This window comes from Danio rerio, chromosome 18, assembly GCF_049306965.1.
Source record: "Danio rerio strain Tuebingen ecotype United States chromosome 18, GRCz12tu, whole genome shotgun sequence".
Taxonomy (NCBI): Eukaryota; Metazoa; Chordata; class Actinopteri; order Cypriniformes; family Danionidae; genus Danio; species Danio rerio.
Genome location: NC_133193.1, coordinates 43,787,819 through 43,811,075, shown reverse-complemented (window position 1 = coordinate 43,811,075; position 23,257 = coordinate 43,787,819). Strand labels below are relative to the sequence as shown.

At 34.9% G+C, this 23,257-nt stretch overlaps 1 protein-coding gene, 1 long non-coding RNA gene and 1 other non-coding gene across 5 annotated transcripts; all 3 read left to right on the top strand.

Moving 5' to 3' along the window:
- The first annotated feature begins 1,021 nt into the window (after positions 1 to 1,021).
- On the top strand, positions 1,022 to 9,219 carry snrpd2 (small nuclear ribonucleoprotein D2 polypeptide). The gene is made up of 3 exons (NM_001017582.1): positions 1,022 to 1,111; positions 5,336 to 5,515; positions 8,762 to 9,219. Coding segments are annotated over exons 1-3 (357 nt in total). The 5' UTR covers positions 1,022 to 1,109; the 3' UTR covers positions 8,937 to 9,219.
- Positions 4,555 to 4,624, top strand: trnaa-ugc (transfer RNA alanine (anticodon UGC)). Its single transcript has one exon. It is a non-coding gene; the product is annotated as a tRNA-Ala (tRNA).
- A 4,694-nt stretch (positions 9,220 to 13,913) lies between the features above and the next one.
- Positions 13,914 to 20,170, top strand: LOC141378767 (uncharacterized). 3 transcript variants are annotated; one of them, XR_012394099.1, is made up of 4 exons: positions 13,914 to 14,069; positions 14,731 to 14,826; positions 16,718 to 16,770; positions 17,108 to 19,065. It is a non-coding gene; the product is annotated as an uncharacterized lncRNA (long non-coding RNA). The 3 variants fall into 3 exon arrangements; XR_012394098.1 differs by lacking the exon at positions 13,914 to 14,069 and having other exon boundaries at positions 14,291 to 14,826; positions 17,108 to 20,170; XR_012394100.1 differs by lacking the exon at positions 13,914 to 14,069 and having other exon boundaries at positions 14,567 to 14,826; positions 16,721 to 16,770.
- The last annotated feature ends 3,087 nt before the right edge of the window (positions 20,171 to 23,257 follow it).

The following is a 23,257-nucleotide window of genomic DNA, read 5'->3' as shown; positions in this document are numbered from 1 at the left end:
GTCCATCTCTTTATGACCACAGTGTACCCATCTCCTGATGGTTACTTCCAGCAGGATAACACGCCATGTCATGAAGCACGAATCATCTCAGACTGGTTTCTTGAACATGACAATGAGTTCACTGTACTCATGATGTAGACAGTGTACTTAAAATTATTCAAATCAACTTTACTTGTCTGGTTTAGAGAAGTTCTAATAGGAAAGATTAAAGAACTGAACAAAAGCATTAAAAAATTCCTCAAACACAATGCTTGACATTTTATTGTAACAACATAGTTTACAACGATATCCATTGAAGGTCTCTTTTTATCTGCATTTGTTTCCTCTCATATTTTATTTTTTTAAAACCTCACTGCATTTGTTTTCTCTTTGTATTTTAATTTTCTTTATCCTATTGTTGTGCTGTTGATGTTGACTACTGATCACATGATATTAATGTAAACAAATACAAATCCCTCTCTATATAAACTTGCCTTGCCTATATAATATTCACACTTTTTTGTGGCTTTTTAAAATGTAATTACTTACTAGTTTTTCACCAATTCTCCATACTTCCTGCAGGTCCTTTACAAATCCCAGTGTTGAAAACCCTGAAGAAAATATTTAAAGTAGGCTATAAACACTTCATAAGTTTGAATGTGATTCTTATTATGCTTGCAATTCAGAAACAAACTAATTGTTACAATTTGTAAGTAATCTACCCACCTCTTACCTTTTTCAGAATTTATTAATACTTTAAACCATGTATTATAACAGGTTTCGGCCAATATGCCGTTAAAAGCATATTGATGTAAAAAATAATGATAAAAATAATGGTTTTAATGGTGGAATTTGAGTTTTTTTCTGCGCTGAAATCTAAAAAAAAGATGAACTATTTTTATCATCTACATTATTAATGTCAGTTTACCAAATGAAAGTATATATAAAACTTAAAAACACGTTTATATTTTTACATTAGCTGTAAACCCGGAAACGGAACTTATAAGTGCTGCTTAGGCGGTGAAGACCCGGAAGTGATTTTGAACGTTGTGGAAACGTGAAGCGCCTGCGTGTTGCTGCTTTCATTTAGCTTCATTGAACAGAGCTGAGAAGCCGAAACACACAAAAACATGTAAGTTCACTTTTCTGCACACAATATGTTATGATAAAGTATTTAGCAGCACTGTTTAGACTGAAATGCCCAGTTTGTACCTTAATATCGACTGTAGAACTCATTAAGCAAGACTGAAGCTAATGTTAGCAGCCGCAATGAACATCTATTGTGCTGATTTCTACTGTGTTCCTCGATGAATATATGGAAATATGTTAATTTTGCCAGCTTCGTTTTGGTAATTTGCCTGTTTTTCCGTCTCGTTTTAATTTAACGTAAGTTGTGATTTTGTGTTTGCGCTCCTTATTATCAGTCATTGTGTAAATTATAAGCGTTAGCTTTTATCAGTATGGTTGTAGCTCTTTTTTAATTAACACAAATAGCAGAGAATACATAAAACAATAATTTGTGCTAATATTGTGTGACCTGAATTCAAATTATATATATTCATTGTACATCTAGTAACAAAAATGATCCAAGGGATATAGAAAAAACAGTACATGAAAGAAAAACAAATATTATAACTATATATCTATATATATTATATATATATTATAACTATATATATATATATATATATATATATATATATATATATATATATATATATATAGTTAAATTGTTAAATCTCAAAAGAATTAAAACATAAATATCTCAAACTATACTTAGACTATTATGAATGTTAATTAGGCGTACCAAAAGGGATTTGATAACTTGAAGGTAAAGTTTAAAGTCAATACAAAATGTTCTAAAATTAGGCAGACACAGAATAACTCTACATTTGTGAAGATGGAAAAGGCCACAAAGAGTTAAAAAATTTAACACATTGTTCATTTCCTTATACACATGCGCCGGTATCAGTTTCTGATGGTATGATAACCTTGGCTAAAAACTTCATGGTATCACGGTATTCTGATCACTAAAAAAAACGAAAACTTTTTCACCTTTGAAAACAATATATATATATATATATATATATATATATATATATATATATATATAWTTTTTTTTTTTTTTTTTAAAGATTTATAATTTTTTTCTGAGCAGTAAACATGTCAGGCTAAATAATTCATTAACACAAACAATGCAACATTAGCACCCAGACTCATTTTACTGCTAAATAAATGCAGTCAATACATTGATCACGGCACTTTCTAGTAAGAATGTAGCAATAGCAGATATTTTAGCAGGGCTTAAAGTATTCCGGCACCGTGCCGGATCATGCATGTGTGAAGGAAAAATAATAGTATTTTTGATAGAGGTAAGGTTGGTTTTATATTCGCACATTCGGACTTTCCCCTTAATAATATGATTTCAGAAAAGTTTTCATTGCAAATTCTAAATAGGGAAATCATAATAGCAGCAAATGACTATCAAAGTACAACATTGTTCACAGTCAAATAAACAGTGTTAATGTTGTTTTCAAGTCACACTTGCATGCTAATTCCGATCGAATATTCAGTTCAAGTTACATGGTATACAATATATGGACTGCTAAATGAACGAATGTGTGAATATAAAACCAACTTTACCTCTATGTATTTTAGAGCCTGCGCATGCGGTTTAATTAGGGATGCTCAAAATAATCGATTAACCGTTAACTAAAAGGGTGCGTTTGTAACCGATTAATGGTATCAGTTAAACAATTAAAAAAATATTATTTGATAAATTTTTAAAGGTTGGCTGCATCAGGGGTCGATCACAGTGTACGAGCTTTTTGCGTTGAGAGGGGCATCTGTTGAATGGTTTACTAACACCTGCGACTTTTTTGTACTGCATGGAGCCTTGTTATAAAATTAACAAACACGCTGTTGATGATTTAGTGTAGTCTACAACCAACAAATGAACCGTTTTTCATTTGGAAAATTACAGTTATTATTAGTTCTTATGTAATATCAGTTTTTAAAATAGCCTACATAATCCACGAATCGAACATCTAAAATTCTTCTTGATTTTTGCATAATGATAACTCCGCACCAAACTGAGGCTTTCATTTTACAGCGTATAAAACATGTACGCAAATTAAGGCAATATCATATTTAAACAACAAAATTATTATACAAAAAGTCAACATATGAGCCTTGAAGTTCATTGTCATTTTCTTTCATCACACACAGAGCGTGCGCACACATGAACAACAAGTGAGATGGAGGAAATAAGTCATAATCATAAGAGATAATCTTTAATCCAATGACATTTATTAAAGATGTTGACAGAGGTTTGGTGAAATGATAATAACAGCGGAGCATTGATTAAATGCATATTTCCTGCGGAAAGATCAATTTGAGGTAGCCTGCTGTTTTTATTTGACGGAAGAAAAAACATGATTGGACAGAGCAAACCCTCAGCCTCCTTCACTGTACCAGCTTCATCTTCTCGTCCAAATGTCTTAAAAAGAAAGAGTTTGCAGGACTTTGCTTACAACCCAGAAAAAATGAAAGATGAAGTGATAATGGCACTTGTTTAAGCACTTGTTATTGTTTACAAAAAAACACTTTAATTGGCAATACTACTTTTAAATAAGTGCTGCAAAGCATAATCATTGAGAGAGTCTGTTTCAGTCTCAGTTTACCAGTTTTTTTAAGCACTTTAAGCTCTTGTTACTTTATTTTGTTTATTATTGTCAGTATTTGAAGTCCTTCTGTGCAGTTTCTCTCCAGCCCCGCCACCCCCAAAGAAAAAAGTTCAGGCTCAGGATTTTTTTTTTTTCTTTAACCCCTGTTTTAGTGCATAAATAATGCATACATCCTCAGCACACAGATTCATGTGAAGTTATTCATAACATAACGCACGAAAGAGAAAGGCTATAACGTTAAGCCTTATTACACTGTCAAAGACTTGCTCGGATACAAATTTTACTGCTGTGATCATGCGCTAGAGAGCTGCTCAAAATCCTGCTCAAGTCGAGTGTTTTTTGTGGTTCCTGCTCATCTTGTTTATCAGATGTCTCCTCGCTGCTCATCTTCACCGTGTTCACCGGGGATGATATTTACACACGCTGTGAAGTTTGTCATACCTCCGCGGATGCGCACTTCCGTTCATTTGCATGGAGCGACCTAACTGGCATCTGTTTAAAGATTTAAAGTTTACATGAATCTTTGACGCTGACATAAGAAAAATAGCATTTTAAAAATTACTTTAAATAATCCGGGAGCAGTTTCATTTAGTGAACCACCTTAGCGTCTAGTTCAGGTTCCTTTCCATGCTACTGTGAATATTCTGTCTAATACAGCATATATGACTTCAAAACAACATTAGCAGTATTTCATTGACTGTGTGTGAAAAAGTTGTACTTTGATAGTCATTGGCTGTCTGCTAATATGATTTCCCAATGTAGAATATAAAACCAACTTTACCTCAATGTAAATATTATAGGGACTGTGTCACATGTTGTCTCTGAATGAATGTGTCAATTTAAATTTTACTTCTCCTCAATTTAAATATGTTACTATTGCAGTGTGAATGGATGTAGCTCAGTGGTAGAGCGCATGCTTTGCATGTATGAGGTCCTGGGTTCAATCCCCAGTATCTCCAAGAGCCTTTCGAGGTTCTGTCCACAGACGATAAACAGGGTTAAGAAAGTGGTGTATGGTCATAGGTTTAGTTGCAGCGTCTTCAATTGTCTTATCACACTAACTGTACAAAAAAAAAAAAAAAAAAAAACTACTAACACTTCCCTTCTTAGACTTTACAGACCTGAAACTTGCCTTTAGTACTTATTCATTGTTGCTCTTAGTTGTGTAAATTGCTTCCTTGTCCTCATTTGTAAGTCGCTTTGGATAAAAGCGTCTGCTAAATGACTAAATGTAAATGTAAATGAAGAGATAAAATTGCTTTAAAAAAAAAAGTATGCAAAAGTAAGCCTATATTAACATGGCTATTTTTTTAAAGTACTCATGGCTAGGGTTTTATACTTGCATATTCATTCAGTGACAACTTGTGACATGGTTTTCTACATTAATTACCTTTCAACTTTGAATATTCGGTCTGAAATCGCATCCAAGTAGGACTTAACATCATTAGCACTATTTTATTGTCTGTAAACAATGTTGTACTTTGATATTCATTGACTGCTAATATAACTTCCCCATTTAGAATTAAGAAATAATGCTTTTCTTAAATTATTATTATTATTATTAAGAGGAAATCCAAATATGCAAATATAAAATCACCTCAATTGTAATTTGGCCGATGTAAATTTTAGCCCTTTATGCAGACATGCTAACTGTTGAAATGTCTCATCAGGAGTTTATTAAACAAGCCCAAATCTGAGATGACTCCAGAGGAGCTCCAGAAGCGAGAGGAGGAAGAGTTTAACACCGGTCCACTTTCAGTGCTCACCCAGTCTGTGAAAAACAACACACAGGTCCTCATCAACTGCCGCAACAACAAGAAGCTGCTGGGCAGAGTCAAAGCATTCGACAGGTAACTCGTGTCATTTTGAGTGATAAATAATGCAAGCAGGCTTTGTTTACATTAGTGCTGCACAATATTTCGTGTCAGCATCAATATCCCAATGTTCGCATCTGCAATAGTCACATTTCAAAATATGCAAGAATTTTGTTGACCAAGAGCGACAGAATTGTGTTTAATTACTGTATTTATACAGGATTTAGGCAAATAAAGCATTTCTTATCATTTTTGGCTTGTTTCTAGTCCAAATGTTTACATTTCAAAGCTAAAAAAATAACAAAGTAAAAGTGAAACAAAACTATATTTACTTGATTCAAAAATTTTAGATATTTCCACTAGTAATGAGACAAAGCAAAGCAAGAAAATTATTTTTTTTTACATTGTGATTAATTTCTGTGAATTTAATTTCTGTACCTGAATACTGTTAGACTCTATTGAAAACCATCAAACAGTGCTATTTAAATTCTCTTCTAAAACTGTATCCCATATTGCAACATTTATTGCAAATTAAAATCTCACACTATCAAATTTTTCTAAAATTGTGCAGCCCTAGTTTACATGCACAGGCTTGTGTTGATATGATTAAACTTTTGAATATCTGTGTTGCAATAGTTTTCTGAACAAAGTATCTGCAGAGTAATAGTTGCATTTTGTGTCAACATAACCTATGCTTGTGTCTCCTGTTTGCTATAGGATTTGCTAAGATGTGTATTTTATTTGCTACAAATAAATTATATTGAATTATTTAATGATTTTGCTGAATATTTTCCCAATACTACCATGTAATATATAAACATAATATAAATTATTACTATATAATATCTAAACTATTACTATATAATATATAAACTATTACAATATAATATATGAACTTTTAATATAAGATATTTAATATATAAACATATTATTAACTTTTCCTATATAATATATAAACCATGAATATATAAGATATATAATATATAAACTAGGCTTGGGCGGTATCCAACCGGCGGTATACCGTCAAATCTCCTCCCTATTTTAACCAGGTATCCGGTATTACCAAGCATAATAAACAAAATTACGACGTAAGGCTCAGACAGCGTCACCAAATTGTGCCTAAACCATTCAGAAACTGATACCGTATATGCGACCTTAGGTTTGCGGTCACCTGTTTGTCTTGTTTGTATTCTTCTGCGTAGGACGCTCTTTCTTCAAACACACACACACACACACACACAGAGATAGAGAGAAAAAGAAGAGAGAGAACCAAGCAACACCCAGCAACTCTCTTTCTCTCTCTCTCTCTCTCTCTCTCTCTCTCTCTCTCTCATTCACACACACACAAACACACACCGAGAGAGAGCACCAAGTGACACACGCAGATTGCATATTCGGAAATGTATTCCTGCACAACAAGAAATCGGGTTGTCCCCCGCGGTACAGCAGCAGGAATGCAGACCTCTAGTTCATATTTACCACGTCTTCCTTCTTGTTCGGTCGAATCCGGAAATACTGCCAAACTGCAGGTCACTTAGTGCGCGACTCGCCACCTCAACTCTCCCTCCCTCTCTCTCCTCCACACTGTCCCGTGATGACAATCACGCATACTTATTTGTAGGCAATAAATAAAGGATATTTAATATTGAATACTTGTCTACTATTTAAATTCAATGTTTTTTATGACGGTATAACGGTACTGAAACTGACACCGTGGCTATTTTTAGATCCTGCGGTATACTATATTACTGTATTACCGCCCAAGTCTAATATAAACATAATTATTAACTATTACTTAATAGTATATAAACTATTACTATATAACATATATAATATATAAACATTATATTAACTGTTACTATATAATAAATAAACTATTACTATATAACATATATAATATATAAACATAATATTAACTATTATTATATAGTATATAAACTATTACTATATAACATATATAATATATAAACATAATATTAACTATTATTATATAGTATATAAACTATTACTATATAACATATATAATATATAAACATAAAATTAACTGTTACTATATAATATATAAACTATTACTATATAAGATAATATATAAACATAATATGAACTATAATTATATAGTATATAAACTATTACTATATAACATATATAATATATAAACATTATATTAACTGTTACTATATAATAAATAAACTATTACTATATAACATATGTAATATATAAACATAATATTAACTGTTACTATATAATATATAAACTATTACTATATAACATATAATATATAAATATAATATTAACTGTTACTATATAATAAATAAACTATTACTATATAACATATAATATATAAACATAATAACTGTTACTATATAATATATAAACTATTACTATATAACATATAATATATAAACATAATAACTGTTACTATATAATATATAAACTATTAATATATAAGATAATATATAAACATAATATTAACTATTATTATATAGTATATAAACTATTACTATATAACATATATAATATATAAACATTATATTAACTGTTACTATATAATAAATAAACTATTACTATATAACATATATAATATATAAACATAATATTAACTGTTACTATATAATATATAAACTATTACTATATAACATATAATATATAAATATAATATTAACTGTTACTATATAATAAATAAACTATTACTATATAACATATAATATATAAACATAATAATAACTGTTACTATATAATATATAAACTATTACTATATAACATAATATATAAACATAATAATAACTGTTACTATATAATATATAAACTATTAATATATAAGATAATATATAAACATAATATTAACTATTACTATATAGTATAAACTATTACTATATAACATATAATATATAAACATAATATTAACTGTTACTATATAATATATAAACTATTACTATATAGTATATAAACTATATATAAACAATTTTTTTCATAACACAGTATGCTCTCTCTATTGTAATACATTTGACATGTTCTTAATAAGCATCATAAGCATTTACATAAGATGTCCAGTTTAAGGTATAAGGGGATATATTTAAATCCCACCCAATACTTCACCATTTCTAACACTTCACAAAAGTCTTAAAGAAATCTTATTAACAATTTTGTTTCAGTCTCATCCTCCAGCGCATATCTCATGTTGATGGTGTTATTTCAGGTCCGCACCACTCATTATTTTAGTTGGAGTGAGTCATCTACATGGCTGCATGTCAAGTTGTTGTCTGTTTTCTCTCGTGTTCTCAGGCATTGTAATATGGTTCTGGAGAATGTGAAAGAAATGTGGACAGAGGTGCCCAAGAGCGGCAAAGGCAAGAAGAAGTCAAAGCCAGTGAACAAAGATCGCTACATCTCCAAGATGTTCCTGAGAGGCGACTCGGTCATCGTGGTGCTGAGGAACCCACTCATCACAGGGAAATAAAGCTGACGTGTAACACGACTGTTCAAGTACAGGCTGTCTCCTGGACACACACTCACTCACACAACTGTGTTAAAAGTGCTAATTAGGCTTTTCAGCTAATTAATTATTACTTCATACACAGAATGCCTTGAGCTGAAACAATAATGTTTAGCTGGAAAACGTTTAACATCATCTGGAGAGATTGTCTGGTCAACAAAATGATAAAGATGTTGGAGTTAATTTTGTTGTTGTTATTGTTTTGTCATTTGTGATTTGTTTTCTAAATAAATTTTTGGATATTCAAGTCTTGATCTATTCAATCTATTGTATGACTCTAGGATGTAGGCATGGAACGATAACCGTTTTCAAGGTATACTGCTGTTCGGAAAAGTCAAGGTATTAAAACCGTCATCATTATCTTTTCATTTGTGTCTAGGGTGTATGTAGGATAATATAGTAAATAGTTTATTTCCTTTTTTTTTTTTTTTTTTTTTTTTTTAGGACAACATTATCTCCAGCTGGAAAAATATTCAAAGATGTCATTTTAAATTGTAAAGAAATCTGTGCTTTTGAAACTAATGAAAACAGCAGAAGTCAATGATTCATTTTCATTATTTATTTAGCCTGACATTTTTACTGTATGAATCCCTTTACATGATCTTCCAGCATTATACAAATTATTTATAGAAGTAACCGACCCATCAGAAAAAAAACTTTAATATTTAGCCCTGTATAAGTCTAAAATTTCACTCATGGTCTTAAGAGTCTTAAAGTCTTGCACTTGATTTGAAGAAACCTGCAGAAACCCTGATGTTGTGCTTCCCAATCTGGCCATTATTGCACATCAGCAACAGCAACAATCCTAATCTCAATACCAAACTTTAACCTTTTTATTTAAAAGGGTCATTTTTAACTCTGTTTTATCATAATGATTTAATTATTTTCCTTACAAAAACATTTGTTTAAAAGTGCTCCATATATTTACTGCTGACACCAACTTGGACAGATTGTGTATAGATTTAGTTTATTAACATTTGATCAGTTGTTTAAAGAGAGTGTATTTTGCTTGCTTGTTTTTATACAATGTTTAAAATATTTTGCCAAGAAATGTCTAAAATATTTAAAAATAAAATGTTATTATAAAATTATTATTGTATTATTAAATGTGTTGAGATGCAGAAACCTTTAAGCACCATCAGAAATTTTCCTCTTAAATGTGCATTTTTCCTTAGCCTTCTGTGTTTGAAAAAATTTGAAATTACTGAACCTACACAATCACCTGAGAAAAATGCATAGAGGTTTTTGCATCTGAAATCTTGATGTATTAAATTATAAAAAATATACTATCCGCTTGTTAAGTGTGAAGCAAAGCGTCTCCGGGTCCAAGCGCTCTGTTCAACTGAATGGGGAGACTCATAAAATGGTAATAATAAGCGTTTACAAAGCAATTTAATACTTTTGAAAATCATGATTGCAATATATATTCATTCCTTTTCTTGTCGGCTTAGTCCCTTTATTAATCTGGGGTTGCCACAGCGGAATTAACCGCCGACTTATCCAGCAAGTTTTTACGCAGCGGATGCCCTTCCAGCCGCAACCCATCTCTGGGAAACACACACACTCATACACTATGGACAATTTAGCCTACACAATTCATCTGTACCGCATGTCTTTGGGCTGTGGGGGAAACTGGAGCACCCGGAGGAAACCCACGCGAAGGCAGGGAGAACATGCAAACTCCACACAGAAACGCCAACTGAGACAAGGCTCGAACCAGCGACTTTCTTGCTGTGAGGCGACAGCACTACCTACTGCGCCACTGCTTTGCCCCCACAATATATCTGTCCTTGCCTAATATCCAATGGCCAGAAAGTGATTCATTTTTTTTTTTATAGTAAAAATTTTGGTATTTGTGATGCAGCAAGCCCAGAGATTTTTGTGTACACTATGACTTTATATAAAAATTAACTTTAATGTGTGATATGAATAAAAAGTGATCATAAACAAATGATTTCTCAACTTAAATGAGTGGCGGCTTGGACCCGGAAACAGTATTTCATACGTCACCAACACGTCACCACTTAACAAGCGGAAAGGGCAAATTAAAATCTTTTCGGTCTGGGCCATTTGGGAAATTCCTTAGCGTTTACCCCTTGATGAGTCTAAAATTTCATTCATGGTCTGAAAAATGTTTTAAGTCTTAAATTTAACTTGGTGAAACCTGTAGAAACCCTGGGGTAATTAGGCAATTGTATAGTAATAGTTTGTTCTGTTGACAGTTGAACAAAAAAAAAGCTTAAGGCGGCTAAAAATATTGACCTAAAAGGGATTTAAAAAATGTAAAACTACTTTCTTCTAGCCAAAATAAAACAAATAAGGCTTTCTCCAGAAGAAAAAGATATTATAGAAAATACTGTGGAAAAATTCCTTGCTCTGTTAAACATCATTTGCAAAAGAAATCACAGGAGGTCTTTCAACCAATTATTGGCTGATTGATTTTGTTTTCTGATAATAACGTTCATCCAGTTCTTTAAGAAATGAAATATTTGGAGTGAAAGTGTTGCTCAGACAGAAGTTTCATGTTGCTGTTTGTCCTCTCTGTCTGGTGGCCTCTCATCCTTTCTCTCTCTCGCTCTCTTCATCCGATTCTTCTGGTCGAGTCCCCTGGCAGCAGCTTGGATGTCAGTGTAGATTACAGCTGGCAGCACTCAATAAGTGACAAACTGCCGTTTAAAGCTCTCTGCATTATTAATGTGAGCAGATGTGCTGACTGTCACTTCACACCCCTGCCCTCCACCGTGGGCTCCGCTGACCCCTTGTACCAAAAGAGAGTTAAACGGTTCATATTTGAGTAAACACATTTATATCTTATTTATAAAATGACAATTAAGTTGAAACCATTAGAGTAAGATTTATGAAAAGGGTTTACCATGGTAAAAAGATGTTTGTTTGTTTTAAAAGTATACATATATGTATGTCCAGGAGGGTTATCTCAGGACCTGACCTGAGAGGACAGCCTCAGAAAATGACTCAGTCAGGTCACTTAAATATTCAGTGGAACGGTGAAAATCCAGCACGATGTATCAGTTTGGGTTATTGTGATCCACCGGTGTCATATTTATTCAGTTTGTTTGTTCACTTATTTTAAATCCTATTAAACAAATATAAACATACTGACATATTTTTGATTTGACATGCAAGTGTTAAGCGTATAAAAATATATATATTATTATAGTAGTAATGTACTAGCTTTATTTGACAAGATTAATCCCATACTGGAAAAAAAAAAAAAAATTCTTTTTTTGAATATTTTTTTTATTAATTTTTTTTCAGACAGAAAAACAAAGAACAGACAGACAAACCCATCATGAGACAATAATCTGTGCAAAATGTAAAATAAAGCAAGAAACAAGAGAAAATGGCAACATACAAAACATATATGACCTATAAAAAGACACAGCAATAGATGTGGAGAAAAAAAAAAACTTACAAATCTTTAGAAATTAAATGACACCCTTAGTCTTTATGGTGTTGTAGAAAGAGAAAGACTGGAACCCACATTTTATCAAAGTTCCCAGAGGTGGTATATCTTATTCTTTCCAAATGTAAAGTGGAGGTGAGTCCGAGAAGCTAATCAGAAAAAAAGGCCTAACATTTTTTTTTTCCAAAAACAACGGATAACTTTTTTTTGTAGCTATGATCATGCCATACTGAACAGGTAACTGTACATTTCGGTTGAGAGACCAGCCAAAAATTGGTATCATTGGGTCAGGGAGTAAAACGCAATCATAAACCTTAGCAAAGAACTGAAATATTTCTAACCAAAAATTCTGAATTTGAACACAAGACCAAAAAAAAGATGTGCTAAGGTGCCCTCAGCTGCTTTACACTTGTTACATGTGGGGGAAACCGAGGGATAGAATTTATTAAGCTTTGTTTTAGAATAGTGAAGTCTGTGTAATTTTCCCAGAGATGGGTTGCAGCTGGAAGGGCATCCAATGCGTAAAAACTTGCTGGATAAGTTGGCGGTTCATTGCACTGTGGCAACCCCGGATTAATAAAGGGACTAAGCCGACAAGAAAATGAATGAAAAGTTTGTGTAATCCTTTGTACTGAATAAGATGGTGTCTGGAATGTATGGAACATGAATAAACATATAAAAGGCATTGATCCCAATCAGTCTCAGATTTCATTTTTTTTTTTGTAATGTAGTCTTATATTGTTTGTTTATTTATAATGTACTGTCACGGGGTGCTTCTCCCCAAGTCCAAATGGACTATTTAGATTCAAACGAACACTATTTTAAGGTATACCAGCTTTAGTACATTTTATGTATGATGATAGGCATGCACAAAATTCGACAGCTTTTTTTACTGAATAATAATTATGCAGTCGTTCACGTGTTTTGACAGCTAATGTGACGGTGATTTGAAGCTTCACAAAAGTTGCAGACTTCTTTATCAATATCAAAATGCTTCTTTTAAAATAAATGTAAAACTAAATAAATTGCTAAATACTCTTGACACATGAAAGTGTTAAGCCTGCAGCCCACAACAAATGTGGAAAGTTATTGCACATCAAATTTAACAAATTGTTTACTATGAACTTTATGTAGTTTTGACAAATGAATAATTGAATATTAATCAGATGATGTCATTATGCTGCTCTGCCATCAGCCAGTCATTGTTAATTTTTAATAGATCTGTTTTTCACATCACACGCAGCACCAACATCCGAAAAGTGCTCAATAGGATTGAGGTCTGGTTACTGTGGAGGCCATTTGAGTACAGTGAACTCATTGTCATGTTCAAGAAACCAGTCTGATATAATTTGCGCTTTAAGACATGGCGCATTATCCTGCTGAAGGTAGCCATCAGAAGATGGATGCACAGTGATCATAAAGGATGGACATGGTCACAACAATACTCAATTAGTACTTGACACGGTGCTTAACTAGTACTAATGGGCCCAGTGTCACGGTTACACACAAGGAAGGTTATCTTTTATGGGTTTTATTCAACACAACTTTACTGTATCAGAGTAATGAAGCAGGAGAGTGTGTTGTAGATGTTAGTGATCTCCTCAACAGTTCACAAGGTAAACATCTGAGGATGAGTGATCCCACACGTAGTTTGTTTCGGGGAACATCAGAAGGTGAGTGATCTCACACACAGTTCATCAGGTTAACATCAGATCTTCAGGCTAAAGCCTGATTTATACTTCTGCGTCAAACACCGGCGTATGCTACGGCGCTGACGCATAGCCCTTCGCCGTGGCCATCGCCGTCACTGACGTGCACCTCTCAAAAAATGTAACTACACGTCGCAACGACGCGTAGCATAAGCTCTGTGATTGGTCGGCTTGGTAGCGCTGACGAGTCTGGGCGGGACCGAGAGGCGCGCGAATGGCGCGACGCCGCGCGAGCGATTGTTTACAAGTGTGGAGTCCCGTGAAGGAGCTCCAGATGGAAAGTTTTGTTTTGTGTTTACCTCATAGTTAAAGTTGTTGCACGTCCGCCGGTTCCTGCCTCAAAATGAGCGAGTTTGAGCCACTTGTACATCCCGGAAGTGTTCAGGAAATGCAAAAAAGTAGCGAAGAAACTTGACACAGAGGAACATTTACACCTCACTGCCAACTAGCGTTTCGGAAGTGTTAATGCAGACCGGCAGAGACAGCGCGCAGAAGTATAAATGCACAGCCACGCGCGTTGCCTGCGCCGTGGGTTACGCCGGTCACTTGACGCAGAAGTATAAATCAGGCTTAACGCTCGAATAGCTTAGTCACTTCCCTTATTCAGTTGTCTATGCATACGAAGGTCAAATGGAGACATCCATGGAAAAAGAGTTGATGGAGGAGAGACTGTGAAGTGAACCACCCGACTGCGATACTGGCTCATGAGTGAGAGAATGAGGTGGGTTTATAGTGTCCGGTGATTATGGGTGCAGATGATTGTTTGCAGGATTGGTGAAAGGTGGTTGATGAGGGAGAGCGGTGATTGGAGCTGCAGGAACGAGCCGAGGGCAGGGGCGGACTGGCCATCTGGCAAACCGGGCACTTTCCCGGTGGGCCGACGTACTTTTTGGGCCGGGCTGATCATTGTCTTATGATCTGATCGGCCCATAAAAGGCTTAGCAGCCTATCGTTTTTTTCGGCCTTATTAATTGACGCTTCTGTGATCTGTGACTATCTGAAAGTAGATGCTTTTTTTCCCGGACAGACACACCGGGCCGGCCCATGTGACACTCTGCAGCCCATTGGTTCTTTTCTTTACTGACATTTGGCTGGCCCAATCACAAACTCCTATTTTGGACTCCGTGTGAGCGTGCATCGTCTGTGTGTATTTGTCAAAATAGTCGAGAGTCAGAGAGAAGAAACGCAAGGGAGGCGCAGAGAAATCGCGGGAAATACACCGGCGTTTCATTTAGCGATTCTGAAAAGTTCTCTGTTCTTTCTAGTACACGGCTAAAAGCGCAAATCACGTGACCACACACTCTCTGCCAAGAGCTTCAGCCAGTAATTCAGCGGGTGAGCATAATAAACCCCAGGTGAGAGTATAGTGCATGTCAGACAGTTCATCTGCTGGATCTGATCTCACTATAGTTGTTAAACGTGATATTCATCTTGTTGTCTATCTAACAACTCTTTTGAATCTTTTGAATCACTTGTTCTCAGTTAACTGTTTTGGCTGAGTGCAAAGATAAGCTAATATATTAATTTATGTAACCACATACACTGATTCTGCACATTAACTGATTGCTTACCTTTATCGTTTAAATTTAATGTACGTTATACTGTTATAATGGCCATTATTGATTATTATTACTGATATTCTGCAAAAGAGACGGGGTAAAGTTTGTTCTTTTCAATGGAAATGAAAGGAGACAGTTATATTTAAGCCCTGTTTTGTTATAAATATGCAGAGTGAAGAGGATGCTCATATAAATATGCAGCTACACGAGGCTGTTTGGTGTCTGTTAATCATAATATCAAAATGAAACAAATTTGACTTATATTATGTTTTCATTGTTTAGATAGTGAAACAGCAAGCAGGGTGAGGTGAAAGAGGTTCCCTTTGAAGATTTAGCCATGCATTAGCAGGCAGTTTTTGTTATGTTTATTATTGAATATAGGCTGAGTGAATAGTGTTTTGAATAAGCTAAATTGGCTGTAGTGTATGAGTGTGTGTGTGAATGAGTGTGTATGGGTGATTTCCAATATTGGGTTGTGGCTGGAAAGGCATCTGCTGCATAAAACTTGCTGGAATAGTTGGCAGTTCATTCCACTGCAGCAACCCTTGATAAATAATGGACTTATGCGAAGAAAAATAAATGAATGAATAGTGTATTTTTTAGAACTCAACAAATATCTTTATGGACAGTATACAGAAATTAAATAGAGATTAAAGTTTGTATTTATTTATTTATTTCATATATATGGCTTTTGTGTTTTATAGAATTTGAGTTCATAAAAATATTGAACGTGCATAGATAGATGGCATTTTGATTGAATTTAGTGGGCCGCTCTGGCCCAAAATGCCAGGGCCGATTTTTTGCATCAGTCCAGCCCTGGCCGAGGGTGTGACACCCAAAGTGTGCCAAGAAATGATCCCCCACACCATTACACCACCAGCAGCGGCCTAAACCATTAATATAAGGCAGGATAGATCCATGCTTTCATGCTGTTGTTGAAGCTGAACTTATAAGCTGGAAACCTGTAACCATCCATACAACTTTTTTTCTTACTATGGAAGTCAATAGTGACTGGTTTTCAAATTTCTTCAAAATATCTTCCTTTGTGTTTAGCAGAAGAAAGAAACTGATAAAATTTGGAACCACTTGAGGAAAGTAAACAAACAGTGAGTACATTTTCATTTTTGGGTGAACTATCCCTTTAACTGGCACACATGGTTTCCAGAACTTATTGCATCCATGGAATCAATCCTCAGAGGTTTCTGTAAATGTTGTTTGGATTATATACTATTTACACACACACACGCACGCACGCACACACACACGCACACACACACACACGCACAAGCACGCTCACACACACAAACGCACACACACACACACACACACTTCTCTTTTAAAATCTTGTGGCGACCCCGGATTAATAAAGGGACTAAGCCGACAAGAAAATAAATGAATAAATGGTTTTTATTCATCTTAATACTTTCTTTTGGATCTTTTCAGAGTGTAGTTGATGACATTTTCCCAGGCCCCAGATGTGAGTTCAAGCCTGGGGTGTTCTGCACCTCGAGGTGCTTCTCCAGTTCCTCCTGTCCCTCAGAGAAAAGCCCCCTCCTGCTGTGCATGGTGTTCCCCTGGGCTGCTGCACCTGGATCCTGCGTGTGGGTTTGCCTGAAGCTCTGAATACTGGAGTCATGACTTACAGGTGACGCTTCAGCCTGAGATCTTATCACTGATGCTGTCATCAGTGTGATTTAGAGGCTTAGGCCTGCAATGTTTTGGTCAGGTTTAAGTCATATTGTAGGCAAATGTGTTTTGGGCCATGGTTGTTTCGACAATGTGCCATTTAAGACTAATACACAGCAAAATCTACTCAGTTCAGAGAATATTGGGTGCCTCTTTAAATAAGGGCAAGCAGGTTGGTAAAAGTAAAGCTGTTGTTTGTGGAGTTGCTTAATGATCCTCTGCTGAGATTTTGAGAAAGTCAATGTATTTATATTTCATTATAAATCTGTGACTAAAGTCAATTTTAGTTTTGTGTTTCTGCATTTTAACAGCAGGTGTTCATCATCAGTAATCAATCATCACCCAATTAATCCTTTCAATGCCTTATTAACTTGAGTAACATCAACTCAATTTAGAGAGGAAGCAAATACTAACTAAACTGAGTACATTTTACTCAGATTTTGCGGTGTATTTAAAGAGATAGAACACCCAAAAATGTAAATTTACTCACTATTTATTCAGCCTCACATGGTTCCAAAGCTTTATGAGTGTGTTTCTTATGTTAAATACCAAAAAAAGATATTTTGAAGAATGTGGAAAACCTGTAACCATTGACTTCCATAATATTTGTTTGTCCTACCATGAGAGTCAAGGGTTACCGGCTTTCAGTTTTCCTCAGAATATCGTCTTTTGTGTTCAACAGAAGAAAGAAACTCATAAAGGTTTGCAAACACTTGATAGTGAGAAAATAGTGATTAAATGATGATGTTCATGTTTGGTTGAGCTATCTCTTTAAGACTCTTCAATCACCTGTGCATGCCTAATCCATACATGACGGAAAAAGAACAAAATGTTTTAGAGTGTACTCACGTGTGTTGTTAGTAATAATATTATCTCCACGTGCTTGACGGTTAATGTATGCAGAGATAATCCCATAAAACTATAATAATGTAATATGCTTACCAGGCCATCTAAACATTCAACTTTATTGGGAAACTTTATTGATTGATATGATTTCCTTTTGCACAAAGTCAGTTAATCCATAGTCCAGTTAAAACTACTGCTTTACAAATATATATGTAAATATCTAAATGCCTTTTACCTTGTTCTATGCAAAAGCTTTACATTAAACATGACATAATTAAGTTGTCCTTTACAAAAAATGTAGCATAGCCTCAAAATAGTTATTTCCAGACAAAGCTCTTTTCACTTATTTGACAGAATACACGGTTTTATATGAAACATGTCAAATTAACACCAGATTAATTTGCATTAGGTTGAATTGCCTAAATTCCTGAAGAAAAAAAATGTTTAGCGATTATTGCACTGACTTTTAATAAAAACTGGTATTTTATTTGTCCTTCAGGTTTCCTAAAAGGAACAAAGATATAATCAGAATTCATATATATTTTTGACAAGCAAGTGAAACAATATTTGTTTCTCTAGTTGCGGAAAGAGGTATATATACACTTACCGGCCACTTTATTAGGTACACCTGTATAACTGCTTCTTAACGCAATTTTCTAATGAGCCAATCACATGGCAGCAACTCAAAGCATTTATTCATGAAGACATGGTCAAGACGATCTGCTGCAGTTCAAACCGAGCATCAGAATGTGGAAGAAAGGTGATTTAAGTGACTTTGAATGTGGCATGGTTGTTGGCACCAGTATTTCAGAATCTGCTGATCTACTGGGATTTTCACGTACAACTATATCTAGGGTTTACAGAGAATGAAAAAGAGAAAATATCCATTGAGTGGCAGTTCTGTTGGCGCAAATGCCTTAATGCCAGAGGTCAGAGGAGAATGACCAGGCTGGTTGAAGCTGATAGAAAGGTGACAGGAACTCAAATAATCACTCGCTACAACCGAGGAATGCAGAAGAGCATCTCTAACCGCACAACACATCAAACCTTAAGGCAGGTGGGTTACAGCAGCAGAAGATCACACCAGGTGCCAATCCTGTCAGCTAAGAACAGGAAACTGAGGCTAAAATTCGCACATGCTCACCAAAATTGGACAATAGAAGACTGGAAAAACATTGTCTGCTCTGATGATCCTCGATTTCTGCTGCGACATTAAACAACAACATGAAACAGCAACATGAAAGCACGGATCCATCCTGCCTTGGTTCACACTGGTGGTGGTGTAATGGTGTGGGGATATTTTCTTGGCACTTTGGGTCCATTAGTACCAATTGAGCTTTGTGTCAATGCCACATCTTACCTGACCATTGTTGCTGACCATGTCCATCTCTTTATGACCACAGTACTCATCTTTGGATGGCTACTTTCAGCAGGATAACGCGCCATGTCATAAAGCGTGAATCATCTCAGGCCCCGTTTACACTAGTGCGTATTAGTTTTAAAACGGCGTTTTAGAATGAAAACGATCCGCGTCCACACTCGCGTTTTACCCAGCGTTTCTGAACTGCTCTCCGTCCACACCAAAACGCTGAAAACGCACATCACGTGACCACACACACACACTTTGGCAATCGCTGGAGCCCATCTACCCAGATGAGAGCTCTGCTAGTCGGACTTCTCATCAAGCATCTCCCGCTGGATCTAATCTCACTATATTTATAAAACGTGATATTTCATTCATCTTGTTGTCTTTATCTAACGACATATTCCCTGACTTTGGTCACTGGAATCTATTACTTGTTCTCAGGTAACGTGTTTTGGCTGAGCGCAAAGATAAGTTAATGATTAATGAAACCACGTAGCCTACATTCTGTATATTGACTGATCGCTTGCCTTTATTTCCTATAATGTATAAACTTATTGTATGTTATACTTTTATAATGGCCATTATCGATTATTAAAACTGATATTCAGCAAAAGAGAGGGTGTGTTTCGTATTTTCACTGAAATTGAAAGGAGGCTGTTATCGGCTCCGTTTTGTTATAAATATGCACACAGTGAAGATGACGCTCATGCAGCACGGCGCCTCAACATTTCTGCTGTCTGTTTAGTTGTTAATATTAAAATAAAAATAGGCAGTTCCTTATATCAAGTTTACATTTTATTGTTGAGAAAGTGAAACAACGTAGCCAAGGTGATGTGAATGAAGTTATAAAGTACACTGTTCCCTGTGAAGATTGACGCTGGTCCTCGGTATGTTTTCCATATCAAACTGAGAAGAAGAGATGCAGCCTTGATCAAACTTGCGAAGTCTGAACTTAAACGGAGAAGATTCAGGACTGAACTGTGTGTTAGGCTACTTAATATTGAGGAAAAGCCCCAATCAGAGAGGCGAATGTCTGCAGCCCCGCCTCCGTTTTCAGATATCTCCGTCTTTCCCCATCCACACTGAGACGGAGCTGCAGCGTTTTAGAATGAAAACGGCCTCTCCAGCGTTTTCGAAACGCTCCGTTTTCGGCGCTCGAGAACTCCGGCGTAGTGTGGACGGATGGCGTAACCGTAGCAAAACTTATGCGTTTTCAAACTAAAACGCATTAGTGTAAACGGGGCCTCAGACTGGTTTCTTGAACATGACATAACACTTTTTAATACCACAGTTGTCAATTTTTTGACCCAGTTTTTGAGTTACAACTACCCAGCACTTTTTAGAGTAAAAGAAATATCAAATTAATAGGAGAAAAAAGTCAATTTAATTTAACTGAGTTTAACGCCAGATTGATTGATTGATTGATTGATTTGTTTCCTTATTTGCTTATTTGTTTATTTATTTATTTCATGGCTGTGTCTTTAGGCCAAAGTTTCAGTTTTATTAAATACTACCTCTAGATTTTTTCCCATGAGTAAATGTTTTATATAGTTTAAAATAAGACATTACTAGAAGTCAGAATGGTATAATATTCCCTAAATCTAAAATGAAGACTTCAAAGTAGCTACTATAAAAAATACATTTTTTAAATATGAAAATGCATCTTTATATGTACAGGGAACTTCTGAGGTAAAACACAGACCTCGGATCATAAATAAATCCTGTGTTTTAAAAACTTTAAAAACTCAATGAGAGAATGTGTTCATTATTTTAAACACATTGAAGAAAAGTAAAAGGGATATAGTCTCAATGGACAGTGATTTTAGGACACATAGTGCAAAAGTAGAAAACACATTGATTTAGACCAGGGGTGCCCAAATTTTTCATATGTAGATTTTTTTCCATGCGTAAATGTTTTATATAGTTTCAAATAAGATATTACTAGAAGTCAAATTGGTATAATATTACCTATTTGAATAATGTTAAAGCTTCTTCATAAGTGCGAGGATTCTTTCATTTATTCATTCATAGTTTTCTTTTCTGCTTAGTTCCTTTATTAATCTGGGGAAACATCCGTGCACACTCATTCACTACGGACTATTTAGCCTACCAAATTCATCTGTTACACGTCTTTGGACTGTGGGGGAAACCGGAGCACCCGGAGGAAACCCACGCGGGGAGAACATGCAAACTTATCATATATTTTAACAATATTTTCATATTTCTTTTCTGTAGTTTTACTGAAAAAAAAAGAAAAGCTCACGTGACTAACAGGTAAATATTTTTGAAATTTTCCAATACTTCATGTCTTCATTTCCTTTCTGTAAAATATTTTAATAACAAAAGGCAGTTCTTTGACTTTCCATCCAAATGACATGATATTGGGAAAACAACAGCACAAAGAACAAGGCTATTTAAGTCGAATAAAAATCGTTTTTGAACTTCATGGAAACTATCCAAACATTTTAGTCATCTTTAGTGAGTTTCGTGTCATGAGAGACCTGCATCTGATAACTTCATTTAATAGAAACAATTATTAAAATTAACAACAAAAGCATAAACAAGTTCAAATAAATGATAAAGTCGTTCATATCGAATCGCAATCGCATTTATTCAATCTCATATTTCTCTTTTTCTCTCTTTCCTCGGAGTGTGAAATGAACTTGAATAAGTTTGCTCGGGGTGACTGCTCTTGGCAGGAAAGCGGTATGTTTTATTCAGCAAGTTGAGGCGATAAGAGGGGAAGTGTGATTATGATAGCGATCGGTCACGCGTCGATACCCAGTCTCCCCCCACCGCGCGAGCAACGCGATACTGTCGGCCGGCGCTCGGGCTTCTCTCAGCGGCTCATCAGCCATCGATCGCGCGCGCGGAAACTCGAGACGCCGCAGTTTGTTTCCAAGCAGCTCCGCGCCGCGAGATCAGCTGCGGGAACCGGGCTGTCAGTCACCCTCTGGCGAATCACTGCCATTTCATCTGTCTGTTTGTGCGCACACAATATTAATTACTCAGTTCATTTCTGGGTTATACGGTATCTTTTAAACCACGTAACTTAGAAAAGATTGTTCTGCAGTTTGAGGATAGATACCGTAGGCTAAATATGAAAGGGTAAGACACAGTATGCATCACTGTAAAAAAAAATGGTAAGCTGCAATTGTTAAGTTTTGACCTGGGTAAGATAGCAAAAACAATAGACCCTCACAACTTTTCCCTCTTTACATATTTTTTCCACTATTATTTTAAAGATATTTAAACTTATATAAGATATGAGATATATAAACCATAAACTTTTTAATGGCTTGTCTTCCTGGGTAACTATTGTGTAAAGTTACTTTTTAAAGTAACATTACAATCTTGCATTACATTAAACAATAGTTATAAGGCATGAGTAAAATTTGAAAGTGGGTGTTATTATGCGTTTTTTGTTTTTGTTTGTAAGATAAAGATTGACTTAAGATTGTAATTTATTACTTTTAAATGTTTGTCCAGCACAGGTTTCAAAAATACTTGGAATATGAAGTTATGTTAGTGTCAAAAACGTCTGTAGATGATATTTATTTCCAGATATATCATACACACAATTGGGACTGAGTTTTGTTGATAAAAAAAAGTATTTATTTCCATTGTAAAAGAGTATATATTATATTAAGAAACAAAAACACTGAGAATGTCTTTATATAAAAGTGAGAGCTTAT

Bases quoted from the DNA above. Each gene is read 5' to 3' on its own strand.
- snrpd2 (NM_001017582.1), top strand. The intron at 5,516-8,761 runs GTAACTCGTGTC...TCGTGTTCTCAG, and splicing joins AGAGTCAAAGCATTCGACAG to GCATTGTAATATGGTTCTGG.